This window comes from Vitis riparia, chromosome 6 (assembly GCF_004353265.1).
Source record: "Vitis riparia cultivar Riparia Gloire de Montpellier isolate 1030 chromosome 6, EGFV_Vit.rip_1.0, whole genome shotgun sequence".
Taxonomy (NCBI): domain Eukaryota; kingdom Viridiplantae; phylum Streptophyta; class Magnoliopsida; order Vitales; family Vitaceae; genus Vitis; species Vitis riparia.
The window spans coordinates 2,310,688-2,325,207 of record NC_048436.1 but is presented as its reverse complement, the minus strand read 5'-3'; the positions used below and the strand labels follow the sequence as shown (position 1 = coordinate 2,325,207).

The 14,520-nt window shown below is 34.1% G+C and overlaps 1 protein-coding gene across 2 annotated transcripts in view; it reads left to right on the top strand.

Annotated features, from left to right (window-relative positions):
- The first annotated feature begins 1,954 nt into the window (after nucleotides 1-1,954).
- The window catches only part of LOC117916299 (DNA polymerase epsilon catalytic subunit A-like), a 91,107-nt gene continuing 78,541 nt past the window's right edge, over nucleotides 1,955-14,520 (top strand). For both annotated transcript variants that reach the window (XR_004651542.1, XM_034832253.1), the window contains exons 1-9: nucleotides 1,955-2,195; nucleotides 3,001-3,066; nucleotides 3,185-3,244; nucleotides 3,357-3,452; nucleotides 5,538-5,698; nucleotides 5,952-6,040; nucleotides 6,155-6,372; nucleotides 13,510-13,596; nucleotides 13,690-13,824. Coding sequence is in view for 1 of the 2 variants with exons in the window: in XM_034832253.1 (XP_034688144.1) it covers nucleotides 2,037-2,195; nucleotides 3,001-3,066; nucleotides 3,185-3,244; nucleotides 3,357-3,452; nucleotides 5,538-5,698; nucleotides 5,952-6,040; nucleotides 6,155-6,372; nucleotides 13,510-13,596; nucleotides 13,690-13,824 (1,071 nt within the window). In the remaining variant the exon portion in view is untranslated. The remainder of the gene's footprint in view (nucleotides 2,196-3,000; nucleotides 3,067-3,184; nucleotides 3,245-3,356; nucleotides 3,453-5,537; nucleotides 5,699-5,951; nucleotides 6,041-6,154; nucleotides 6,373-13,509; nucleotides 13,597-13,689; nucleotides 13,825-14,520) is intronic.

The window sequence follows — 14,520 nt, the reverse complement described above, 5'->3', positions numbered from 1 at the left end:
AAGCTCAATTGATACAAGAAAATTAGGATTAAAAGGTACACTAAGGATATGCAAGTTTTAGAACAATGGTGCACTCAAAAACACTATTCCAAGGCTAAAATATAATCAAGAAATGTTTAAGAAGGTTAAGCTTTTTAAACAATGAAGATTGAAGCCTTTTTATAGAATAGAAAAGCCAAATTAACCATTTAAGGGTTTGACTGGTTGAGTTATGGGTCGATCTGTTGACTGCCCGTTAACATTTAATGTTTGACAGGTGACCGTTGGGCCTCAATCGGACCTCAACCGGTTGAGGTTCAACCTTGATCGATTGAACAACCATTCTGAAAGAAATATAATTTTTTTTGCATCCTCGACCGGTTAAGCTAGGGGTACCCGGGCCTCGACCGATTGAGCCGTGGGTCGACCTGAACCTCGACTGGTTGAACTTGCGGTTGACCGGTTCCTCACCCGGTTCAACCGGTTGAGCTGTTTTTTGGCTCAACAACCAACTTTTTCAACTTAAAACCTTTTAAAACAAGTTTGAAATACATTTAACACACACAGGGTTTTAGTTGAAAACATAGAATCATCAAATTCTTAAAATATTTAAAACAAAATAACTCTTTGATGATTTTGGTGCATAAATAAAGAATGTAATGCATGAAAATCGTAGTGCACCAACAACCTTATAAAGAGATCTTATGAAGCTTGGGTCTTGAAAAACACTTCTATTTTAAGTGGTCTTCTTATTCATAATTTCTCATTGGCTTGATTTGTTTTTGTGATTGCCACTTTGGAAATTGTCTTGCCTAATCACACTTGAAATACAACTATTAGTTCTGAACATTGTTTTGTTATTATCAAAATCAAGATTAACCAAACATTGGTTTCACAATTTGAAATTCAAATAATTAACTATGGATAAAATTTCTATGCAATGACTTTTATTTATCTTTTGGATATAATTTTTTTTTATAAATTTTCTCATTAAAGAAATGAACTTCAAATCAAGTGATACTTTATACTGAATTTATTAACGAGTTTAATAATTTTTTTTTTTAAAAAATAAATTGAAATTCAAAAATAGATTAAAACAAATACATTATCGATCATGATTTTTCTCTTTCTTCCATACATATAACTATATTTTATAATTTTTCTCACTAGATAAATACATTTTAAATTAAATGAGACATAATTAATAATTTAATTTTTTTAATGAATCATTTAATTTTTATGAATAATTTGAAATTAAAAATTGATAAATTTAATCATAAATTAAATCAAAGCATTTTAAAATACTTTATTTGTAATTGATTAATAAATACGTTTATATGATGAAAAACTTGATTCATTTAAGTATTTTAAAAAGTTAAATTTGATTTATTTTTAAATTCAGTTTAAATAAAATATTATTAATAGTTATTATTATTCATTTACAAAAAAATAATTATGCTTTTGCGATATGTTAATGTCCATATTTTTTTTGTAACATATACTAAAATAATCTATTTTTTTTCATAAAAAATATAGTTATGATTTTATTATTTTACAATTCATATTTTATTAAAAATATTTATTTTTTAATTTATTTATAATTATAAAATTATTTTCATTTTAAACAAGAATGGAATTATATTTAATTAAATATTATATAAATGAAAATTAATTGTTTTTATAAAACCAAAAAAGAAATTTTTTTAAAAAGAACTTGCTAAAGACATTGTTGAAACATATTCAGTCTTTTTATGGAAAATTTTAAAGGCAAATTCAGAAAACAATTTTCCGTCAAAAACTTACGAAACATATTTAATATGAGGGCGTGCCATTGGTTACAGACTTGACACAGCCACGTGTACTTCTCATTTTTCCCTTCTGCGAAGAAGGGCATTTTCGCCATTAAAATAGTGAATTAAAAAAAAAAAAACTAAAATAAAGAATAAAAAAGCGCGGGAAAGACCGCAGGATCCAGTAGAGGATGCAAATACCAGCAGCCCTTTGCAATCCCTCTCTCCTACTCTGAAACAGTGTGATTGTCTTCTTCATCTGAAAGAATGAGCGGCGAAATCAGAAGGCGAGATCGCGCAGATGTGTGGAAGCACAAGAAACAGAAGCTGATCCGAAATGCCGAAGAGGAAGTGGAGTCGAAGCTAGGGTTGGATCTCTTCTCCGAAGGCGAAAAGCGCCTCGGTTGGTTGCTCACCTTCGCATCCGTGAGTCAATTATTATTATTATTATTTTTTAATTTGTGAAATTTTATTTTATCTCATACTATGATTTTCCTAAAACGTTCATTTATCTGAGGTTTGCTTGCCGAGAAAATGAAGGAAAAAGAAACAGGGGTGTGAGTTGTAGGGCACTAGCCACTGAAGACGGTCAGAATTTTGACGAGTGATTTATTTTTTGATGCTTTATTGGTCTTAACAACGTTCGGGGACTGATTTCTGGTCTTATGTTTATTTCGCCTGAATTTTCACGCTTTGTTTCCCAATTTTGCTGAAATTCCACTTATTTACTGTTTGGTCTGTTTGGTCTTGGAGAAAAAGGAGAAAAAACCAAGAAATATAGAGAAAAGAATAACTAGGTCTTAGGATGTCTGGGCTGGGTTTCAAGATGAGTTATGTTGTTTCAAAATGCAAAGTTGATTTCCTTGAAAACTGTGACTGTAAAGTCTTTTGAAAATGCAGTTTTTTGTATTCTCAAAGAAAAAAAGTAATTTTAATCTGTTTTTAACATGAATTGTTAAAACTTTTTTTTTCTCTTTTCTTTTCTTACTTGGGTGGAGGGCACACCAAATGGTAAAACAAACCATTTTCAAACCTTGAACTGAACTTGCCCTATCTTTTCTTTTTCCTTTCCGAAATAAGCAATAAATAGTCTACGGAAGATTCAAAGTTTTATTTCCTCTACTTTCTCATTTTTATATTTCTTCAGGAATCAAGTGAACCTAACGTTTTCTTAATTTTGAATGCAAATACTGTTATATGGAAAACGTGGATGCATTGTTGTAATCTGCAGTCATCTTGGGAGGATGAAGAGACCCACAAGGTCTACAGCTGCGTTGATCTTTATTTTGTTTCTCAGGTAAGTTTCTCTAACTTTATTGTGTTTCAGTTGCTAAAGAATTTAACTGCAAATCCTTATTTCATTGTGACTTCCTTGATTTTGCAAATTGTTTAATGGGTTTTTAATTTTACAATAGGATGGTTCTTCTTTCAAATCAAAGTACAAGTTTCGTCCTTATTTCTATGCAGCCACAAAGGTAAAATTTGATCGCCACTTCTGCAAAATCATTTTGTATGCAGAGTCAACTCCTGATTAGGATTTTCTTATGTCGTATTGTTGATAATTAGGATGATGATTTGACATGATAGGATAAAATGGAAATGGATGTTGAGGCATATTTGAGACGACGCTATGAAGGTCAGATTGCGGATATAGAGATTATGTATAAAGAGGACCTCGATTTAGTAAGCTAATATTCTTCCTTCACCATTAGCTTTCTCCTTTCATTTAAATCTTTAAAGTGCCATATGTTTGTTTTGTTTGCCCTGTTGACAATTACCTTGTAAAGTTTTACATTCTAGCCTTGTCCAGTCTTTCTCTAGACTACTTTTGGGGACTTTGGAAAAAGTCAAGTTGCTTGATGAGAAAGAGCAGCTTTTTGGTCAAGTTGCTTCTCTAGACTAATTTACATACTTTTTAAATTACAACTTCTGGTTAAAAAAATTTGTCCATATAAGAAGAACATTCTATGTTTGAGTATTGAAACATTTTTGGTCTTTTCGGAGGTGGAATAAATTTCTTCTTTTATTTTAATTCTCAAATGAAGTGCTGGGCAATTGAGTGGGAATGAAACATTTTAATTCTCAATTAGTGTTTAATACCCATGGGGATGAATTCATTTTTTGCCTGAAGTTATAGCACGTTTTCATTGCTAGTTACTCTTCTTCTCCAACTATTATTGATCATATTTGTAAAGGACTTGATTGCTTGTGGTAGTCAAAATCCTTCACAAATTTATGAACTGCTCTAAAGGTTTATATTGTTGTTCACCAGTTGTTTTATTTCAGAAGTCTCATATGCCTCTCAGTCTTCTAATACTAATGGTATGCCATTTTCTAGTAATAGTTCTGAAAGATGTGAAATTGTTTCAGTCAATTTTGATAAAACTTTTTCTTTGGAGTGTAAATATTCTCTCTTTCTTCAATGACATGTTGAGATCTACCAATCTCAACTAATAAAAAAGAATATGGTGCATGTGTAGTGTCGATGCTATTAAATGAGGCATCCCTTCAGAGTGGTACACATGACTTGGAAGTAACTAATATACAGTGATTTGGATGTGCTGGTCTTCAAGGATACACAAAAAGTTTAACATACAGCAACAACGACCACAAGAATAGATTATCATCCATCCCATCTTATGCTTGAAATATAGAGAAGTTGCATCTAAACTATTGTAATTTTTTGCAAAGATTTCAACAACATTACATGCTCAAAATTTAGTGAAGTTGTATATGGACTACTAAAAATTTTTGTGTGAAGATCCAGATAACCTGAAACAGGCACTAGATCATCTAGCACCACTTGATAAAATCAAGAGAGGAGCCAGTCTGGTCCCAAAACCAAAAAATGCCAAATAAGAAATTCATGATTAGTCTTCCATCCAGGATTTCTTTATTATTTTTAAAAGGAAAATAATTGAGTTCATACAGGTAAGTCATATGCAACAAAACTTGCTGATATTGGTCCGCTTGGTACTGGACTATGACAGCTTGGCCTGTAGGCATATGTTTATTGTGATCCTTAGAAGGAGCATTATATGTGCCACAATGTTGCAAGAAACTTGGGTTTGACATTTTAAGAGGACCTTGATCCCAATGCTTGGCCTCATTTCTTAAGCAAAAAGAATCTAGATTTCGTACCTAGGTTCATGGCAGCAGGGATGATGGGAATTAGGGCCTTTGATTTACCTCTGCTCAATTTCCTTTTTCCTTTTTGTGGGATGGATAAGCAAATGACGCATTCCTGAAATGAAGTATTTAGATTACTCAGAGTTGTACTGAGACAAAAATTAGCATTTGAAAAGCCAGGTGCATCTTCGCCCTTTATCTAAAATAATTTGAACAACAAAGTGCTTACAAAACATATCTATCAAAAAAACAAAGTGATTACAAAACATATAAGGACTTTAAATTTTGGTTGACTTTCCTTTTGTGATGCATGACAAAATCATTATCTTAGCAAAAATGCTAAATTGTATAATTATTGCTCAAAGTTGGATTCCTTACTTATCTGCTTCCTAACTACAACTTTTCTAGTGTTATACAACTCAAGCATCAATCATCCTATGTGGGAATAATTGTTTCCTGAATATTCTTTTATATTTATGTTACCTTCTAAATGTTTTCAATATGGTTTGTCATGGCCTGTCTCCATTTATTTGTTTTCAGCATTCCCATTATTGGCATCAATGTATTTGTTCATGCCAAACTTGCATGATTAAACTTCTCCTAAAAGGGTGTTCTAATTGCTTTGTATGCTCATGACAGAAAAACCATTTGTCTGGCTTATGCAAATCTTATCTAAAGATATCTTTTGATAATGTTCAACAATTAATGCACGTGAAGAGTGATCTTCTGCATGTTGTTGAAAGAAACCGGGCGAAATTTGATGCTGCAGAAGCTTATGAATCTATATTGACAGGGAAAAGGTACGGCTCCATAGTAACGATTCCAGATTTATTGGCATGCAGTGGCACTTTCTTTGTTTACATCTTTTATTTTGATTGACTCCATGTAGTTGGGATTAATGTTTGTGGTGTTGTATAGATTGCTACTCCAGCAGAAAAAGCCTTCTTATGTTTTTTAATTTCTTATTTTATTAAATTGTTAACTTTTTTACGTATAAGTGTAAGTGGGAATCTTTTTCTTCATACTGAGATGTTTTTGGTGATTGACTTGCAGTAAACAAAGAACTCAAGATTTCATAGATTATATTGTTGATCTCCGCGAGTATGACGTTCCTTATCATGTTCGGTTTGCCATTGACAATGGTAGTTTCTTGCTTTTTCAGTTAGATAACAAAATTGCACTCTCTCTCTTTCTCTGTAAACTATAATCAGCCTGCCTATTTCATTTGTTCACAATGGGAATTTCATATGATTCAGATGTCAGATGCGGGCAATGGTATGATGTCAATGTATCCAGTGCTGGTGTTATGCTAGAGAGGAGGACTGATCTTTTGCAACGTGCTGAAGTTCACGTGTGTGCATTTGATATTGAGACAACGAAGCTTCCATTAAAATTTCCAGATGCTGAATATGATTTAGTAATGATGATCTCATACATGGTTGACGGGCAAGGCTACCTGATAATTAACAGAGAGGTGCTTATAATAGACTTGATCATCTTTACATGTTTTAGAATGGCAGTTTTTTTTTTTTCGTTCATCTCTGTGGCTAATGCCATTAACTTCATAAGGCATAATTTTATTAACTGCTTTGCATTGACAATTTTTTTTTGATAAGTAATGATGAGATATTATAAACATGCGCTGAAGAAAGAGTGCCAGAAGGTACATGGGAAATATACGAAGAGCGCGCCAAGAAAACGACAAAAAAGCCAAGGAACAACCAAGGCTGGAAAACCAAGAACAGCTCCCTCTCTTACCAACAACCCAATCAATCAACAAAATCAATTAGAGACAAAGTGCCATCACCTATGTAAATCTTTACCCCCAAAAAAAGATTAGTAAGGATAGGGCTCCTCAAAATTTGGATAGTCTGCTGCTCATTCTCAAACGATCTTTGATTTCTCTCTTACAAATAGTCCAAAAGATGCTTAAAAGAGCACTTGTCTAGAACTTCTTGTGCTTCTTACCGACGAAGGACCCATGCCACCCTAACGGAGTCTCTCTCATTGTGGCCTATAGAATCCAAGGAACAACAACCAAAAAAAATAACAACTGCCAAGGAGCCCTTGCCAAGGGATAGTGAAGGAGAATGTGATCTATCAACTCCTCTTCCGCGTTACATAAAGAACATATAAACCAAAGTCCATCCCTTTTTTTGTAGCTGATCAAGAGTTAAAACCTTTCCCCAACAAGTTTCCCATGCAAGGAAACTTACTTTAGATGGTAAATGACTATTGGAAAAGAAGGTGTAAAAACAACCTAATTCAATTTTAAATAAACACCCTAGATGGGTGAATTGGGTGTTGAACCTTTTTTTGTAAATAATCAATTTTAAGTTATGAAGAGGGCAATGAATAATTAAAGAGTAATAATAAGAGATTGAGAGAAGAAGATTGTAAACTCTTTTATAGGGTTCGACAAACTACCTATGTCCACTCTCTTTAAGCTCCTAACCAAGTGAGGGTTCCACTAGCTTTAAGACCTGAACCATAAGCCTTCAATGTCTACACTTGGATTTCAAGGTTCTAATGGACTTTTACAAACTCTTCAAGTGATCAATCTCACTTGAATAATTTTTCTCACAAGAGTTAGTGAAGGTGGATTTATGAACTCCAATCCAAGTAGCAAGTTAAGCTCTTAATACAAAAGTAAGCTAGAGACTTGAAGGTGCACAAGAGAGAATTGACAAGTTTAGAAGTGAATGCACTTTTAAGAGCTTTGAATGAGAAGAAAGAGAGTTTTTCAATTGAATGCATTAGTTCTCATATTAATAAACGCTCTAAAATATTTCAACTTATAGTTTTCCAACTCAGGGACCCTTTAAAATGGGCCTGATTGGTTGAGCAACCGATTTGATTGGTTTACTAGCCGTTGTGCATTTAATGCACTGGTAAGTGATTGTTGGGATTCGGACCCTCAAAGGTTGAGCATAGGCTACTGGATAAGAGAGAGTGTGCATAGTGCACCTCTACCGATTGAGCCCAACTGGCTTAACAGGTTCCTCTTTTCCTCAATCGATTGCACTGTAAAGTGCGTTAAAAGCTCGGTTTAAGCCTAGAAGCCTCCAACTTCTTAAAACCTTTTAAAACAGGTTTAAGAAGAATTAGACTCAAGGTTTTCATTGGAAACAATAAATCATCCAATTTTTGATAAAATTTGATATTTTTAAGTTCAAAGATGAATGATTTTAAAATGTTAAGTGCATGAAAAATTTTAGACTCAAGTCCCTACTAAGTTTGTATGGAATTCTCAAGTCCCTTTTAAAGTCAAGTTCTTCGTCTGGTTAGTGGTACACAAGAAGGTAAATACTAATGACTAGCTACAATTGAGAAGACCCTAAAAAGCTCTTAGTCTAAACATTTGTAAGTTGTGTATGAAGCATGGAGAATCAGTAGATCACCTTTTCCTACATTGTTCGCTGACGATGGGGTTGTGACACATATTATTTCAGTTAGCCAAAATGGATTGGGTTCCCCCGAGAAACATCTTCGACATGATGTCCATCAATTATAAAGGTTTTGGATTATCCAAGAGAGGGTTAGTTTTGTGGCAAACTACATGCATTGCTTTAATTTGGGTTGTGTGGCGGGAAAGAAATGCGAGGATATTTGAGGATAAAGTAAGGAATTCAGAGAATCTATGGGATTCCATTCACTTCCTTGCTTCTCTTTGGGCTTTTTGCTCTATGGTTTTTAAGGGCATTCCCCTTAATGTGTTACAACTAAATTGGCTAGCAGTGTGTAGCACCAACTGGATGGTCTAGCCTAGAGAGTTTGTTTGTTTTTACATTGTAGCTTCTTGTTTTTATATTCTTGTTGTTTAGTTTTTCTTTGGTGGGAGGATTCCTCATCCTTCTCTTGTACTTCTTATTTCTATCAATATATCTCTTGTCGTTTCCTATCAAAAAAAAAAAAAATAAAAATAAAATTTAGACTCAAGTGCACCAACAAGTAGCAACCTTACAACAAGTCTTAGGTCACTCTAAGCCTTCAAGGCAACTCAATTCTTCTAGTTATTGATCTTCTTTCATGATTGCTTAAGCCTTCTTTAAATTTTCGAAAATGAACCTGGAAAAGATTAACTTGATTTGAATTGTTAGTGACCTTAACCTTGTTTTGTAGTCATCAAAACTCAATTAAGAGGACCCTTGGGCTAATAGATGGTGAGCTCCTTGATTCTAAAGCAACATAAAGAGACTTCACAGAGAAGGTTTCATTCCTTGCATCCATCCACATTTCTCTTTGTTCACTATCTTTTTGTGCAATTTAGCAAAATATTGCTCTACATTATCAAGTTCCTAATTGTTATGATTTCTAGAAAGATAGAGATTCCATTGACCCCTCTCCCTTGACCATCCCACAAGTCCACTACCCAAGCCTCTTTTGAAGAGGCTAAAGCATACAAAGATGGAAATTGGACATACAAAGACTCCTTTATTTTTTTATTTTTTGATAGATAAACACAGAAAATTTTATTAAAAGAAGGGAGCAAGAAGGCAACCCGAAGCATACAGGGAGCATATACGAGAAGCCCCACAACAAAAAACACAAAGAAGCATACACTCACCAACCCTCAATTAGAACCCTCAATTAAATCTAGTTCTTTAATCATCTGTCTCAGATAACAGGTTGAGGAAAGTTGATACCGCCTCTTCCTTTATTTTATTTTATTTTATTTTTTATTTTTTCCTTTTTGTGATAGGTTTCGTTTATCTCATTCTCCTTGATAAGCCAAACCCCATTTGTTTTAATCTTGATCATTGAATTTTTATTTTTTTTATTTTTTATTTTAATGAACATTGGCTATTTTATAAAAGAATTTAGTATTTTTGTTCCCCTCTTTTAACTATATTTCCCTATATTTCTGCCTCCATGATGCTTCTTTGAACATGACCCACTTACGAAATTCCTTGCTTGCTAACCTCCTCGCTTTAGCCTCTTCTTGAGAGAGGGGCCCTTCTCTCTCCTTAGAGTCCCAAAATCCCACTTGATTTAAAGTAATCCCCTTCCTAATAGACACATTGCCAAACACTTCATTGTTCCACACTTTCATGTATGCTTTTAAAGCTTTCAACTTTGTAGCCAATATGAAGCTAGGAGAGCTTTGAAATTATCCACCAACCTCTAATGAAATCATTAAATCCTCCTTTAACCACATATTTTCAAACAAAAAAGAAACAACTCCTCTTCTCGGCTTAACCCCATCTAGCAAAATAGGTATATGATCAAAAATAGGATTTGGCAGAGAACTTTGAACCACTCTGTTGTCATTTCCCACCTCTCAAACACCAAAAAAGGGTCTAATCTTGAAAAATATTGATTATTCAACCCCCACACCAAGTGAACGGTGCTCCTAACAAAGGAAGATCACTCAATTCCCAACTCATCAATGATCTTTGAAAAACCTCCTCATGGCTGAAGACAATCTACTTCCACTGCTACATTCCCCTAGGAATCTTGCCATATTAAAGTCACCTCCTATGCACCACATTCATCCCACAAACTTTGCCCAGGAATCCTCCCTATCTCTCCCCAAGGTGGGCCCGTACACCTCTATGAAAGCTTAAACGAAGCCATCCTCCCAATTTTTGAAACTGCAGGAAATTGAAAATTCTCCTAATTCCATATCCGCAAGTTCCAGAATTCTGTTATCCCAGAAAAGCAACACCTCGCCAAAAGCACCCTTAGGACCCACAACACCCTGTTCCAAAAATTTGCATTGACAAATTCATTTATTAATATGTTCCAATTTACATTTTGTCCCCATTATTGGCATCTTGAATCATTATCTTGAGATGTGAAACTGTCAAATGAGTATAGAATAGTATTAAGTGACAAATGTAAGAATGATGATGGTATTTGCTTGTACCTACTGTTAGAATAGACCTTCATTTCTAGGAGTGATGAGTTATTTTTTGAGAACATGAATCTGGATGGGAGTTCATTTTTTTACAGTTATTTCTTTCTGATTCTTTGAGCAGTTGTTCTTACTTGGTTAGTTCTCTTTTCTGGTTCTTTGTTTGAGTGTTATTATTTCGTATAGTTTGGGAAAATGGTTTTGTTTGGAGGTGGCTCTTGGAAACTTGTAATTGTGGTTTGTCTTGTTGTTTAAGATGCATTTTGTTCTCAGTTGTTTGGTTGTTGATGTTTTTTTAAAGTAAAAATGAAAGCAGACCCTATTTTTACTTGGAGAGTTTTCAATGGAGTCTTAGAATGACCCTTGAAATATAGTTTCCCAACTCATCAATGATCTTTGAAAAACCTCCTCATGGCTGAAGACAATCTACTTCCACTGCTACATTCCCCTAGTAGGTGTTTGATGTCATCAATGAGCATTTTCATGGTGGTGTTTTAGAGAAAAATTATTCAGATTAGTCAGCCTAGATTGGGTTCCTCTAGGAGCATATGTGATAAGATGGCCATCTCATATAGAGGTTTGGGATGCTCCATTAGAGGCAAAGTCTTGTGACAAATCACTTGTCTCATGTTGATATGGAATGTGTGGAGGGAAAAAAATATTAGGATTTTTGAGGACATGTAGAGGACTTTAGAGACGTTATAGGATCTAATTCATTTCTATCCATCTTTCTAAGTCTCTTGTTTTAGGGCCATTTAAGGGCATTCCTCTTAATGTTGTTCATCTTGACTGACATTCGGTGTGTAAGTCATAAGGGTTAGTTTAGATAGGAGAGGAGATAGTTTTGATTTCTATTCGGAGGAACAATGTTAATTCCTGATGAAGGGGTGGGAGGTTTTTGTTGTATAGTCTCATATGGTTTTATATGTGTGTACAAGTGTTTTTAGTTTTTTAGAAAAGGTTTAATCTCCCAATTTTTTTATAAGTTTTTGTAAATCTAGGTAGGATTTCTTATCCTTTTCATGTACTTTCTGTATCCAATTCTAATACATTTTGTTTCTGATAAAAAAAAGATATACCTTTTTTGATAGGAAAATAGATTTATTGATATTAGAGCAGGAAGAACAAGGATATGGAATTCTTTGTGAAGAAAAGAAAAACAAGAGAAAATAAGCTATGAGAAAAATATATCCTCTCCTTGTGTATAAAAATAGGAGGAAATCAGCTTCTTGACTAGCCATCTAGGGAGATAGGAAGTCTCTAATAAACTCTTGCAAAAAGGCACCCTTCTTTGGAGGCTTCAACCCTAATAACATATATATGCTTATAGCATCAGATTTTGTTTATTGTTTTTTTAGTTAACACATACCTCATGGTCTTCTTGGATTCAAAGATAGATTGGGTCCCTCCTAGGAGCATCCGAGACATGCTTTCTACCAATTTTAATGGGTTTGGATCTTCTAAGAGAGGGATTGTATTATGGCAAGCTGCGTGCATTGCTTTAGTATGGGTGGTGTGGCGGGAAAGAAATGCAAGGATCTTTGAGGATAAAACAAGGAATTCAGAGAACCTTTGGGACATGATTCACTTCCTTGCTTCTTTATGGGCTTTTTGTTCTAAGGTTTTTAAGGGGATTCCCCTTAATGTGATACTCCTTGATTGGTTAGCGGCGTGCAACTCCATTGGGGTAGCCTAATTCATAGCAGTTGCCTGTATCTTCCTTGTATTTTCTCGCTTTTGTTTCATTGTAGACTTGTTTTTCTTTGGTGGGAGGATTCCTCATCCTTCTCTTGTACTTTCCTTTTTATCAATATATGCCTTTGTCGTTTCCAATCAAAAAAAAAAAAAAAAAAAAAAAAAGGGTCTTACCTTAATGGATAAGAGAAGAATTGAGTCTTCTGCCAATCCTTGAGAAGTTGATTAGAAAATTCAACAAGCATAGATTCATGATCCATTTTTTCTTAGGGAGAAGCAATATAACATGCCACATTAAGCTTGTGATGAATGATTTTGCAACTCCTTTTAGGGCATTCATTTTTTCTCTCTGTTTTTCTAATATACAAACATTGTTTGGATTGACTTATGAGAAGTCAAAATTTTTTTTCAAGCTCAAGAAGACTTGCATACCTTTTGGCTACCTTTGTTAACCAAAGCTCATGACTTGAAAAAGAGTTCAATATGGAAGTTAGGAAAGTGTTACTTCTTATAGATGCTCTATTTTGGCTTATGCAGAAAGTTTTTCCATGTTTAGTGGAACTTTTAGAATATTGTTGAATAACTAATTTTCCTAAAAGCTTAAACTTGCAGGATTTGGGCTTACAACGTATATCATACACTCTAATACCCTCCTTCATGTGTAGCTTTCATTGGCCTTGCACATGGGCTTAATAAATTGGTTAAATAAACATGTAATGGTGAAGTTCGAACACTTGACTTCCCACTAAACAAGGCTCTAATACCATGTTGAATTACCAATTTTTCTAAAAGCTTAAGCTTGTAAGATTTGGGCTCACAATGTATATCATGCACAATAACAAATACTAATATTGTCCCTTAAAAATAATGGCTTTGACTTGGCCTTCAACTTCTGGCTGCAGTAAAAAACAGAAATCTATCCCAAATGAAGCCTTAGATTTTACTTCATTGCTGTTAAGCTGCCTTCATCTCTAGTGATAATTGCAATCTATTTTTTAATAGAATTATTCAGTATTGAAAATGGGAAGTAATTATTCAATTGCTTTGCATTTATTTCAGTGTGTTGGGGAAGATATAGAGGAGTTGGAGTATACTCCAAAACCTGAATTTGAAGGTTGTTTTAAAGTTACAAATGTAAAAAATGAGGTAACTATATTTTCATTGATTTAATTGTTTCAGACATTTTTAGTCTGTTATGCACATACTTAACTTGCTCTAATGATTTGGCCTTTGTTGCAGGAAGAGCTTCTTAGAATGTGGTTTGCCCATATGCGTGAGGTTAAGCCTGGAATTTATGTTACATACAATGGTGATTTTTTTGACTGGCCATTTCTGGAAAGCAGAGCTGCACATCATGGGTTGAAAATGAGTGATGTATGTATCCTATTCCTTTGACTTGTATTTTCTCACATCAGCCCTTGAGATTGGCCTTTTATTTTTTAAAGTCATCATGCAAGAATGTGTGTTAAGTTTTATTTTTTGTCCGTTGATGTATTTCATTTCTTTAAGCAAAGCCTTTGAATGGAATTTCAAGGCCATCTTAGGGATGAGGTAGTTTATAAAATGCTTTCAGACTCTACAATTTAAGCTGCAGCCTTGTCAGTTATTTGCCTCACACACCAATGCTTATTCAAAGATAACCATTTTATGCCTTGAATTCAGAGCTGAATGCTTCATTTCAGGATTCTTCCTGTCACAGTCTCAATTTTGTTTCTTTGTTTTGCTGTGACAGTGTGCTTCTAAAATGTACAAGAAAGTGTCTTTACTTGTTACTCTCTCTCTCTCTCTCACACACATTTTTATTTGTATAGGATTATAGTATAAAATAAAAACAGAAAGCCTTGTGTTTTATGCCATGGCTCACAGCCGGGTTTGTTTGGTGGGTGGTGTAACTCAAAACCTTGCTTTATGTGAAAAAGAAAAATAGTTTCAGCAACACATAATGACACAGATAAGGGCTTTGAATACGCATCTTAGTGGTTAGGTATGTTTAATTGGTGCTTCATACGTACCTTAGCCAGAGTTGTAAATCCAGATTATTAATTTTTTTGCCTTTTCAGCCTCTTCTTT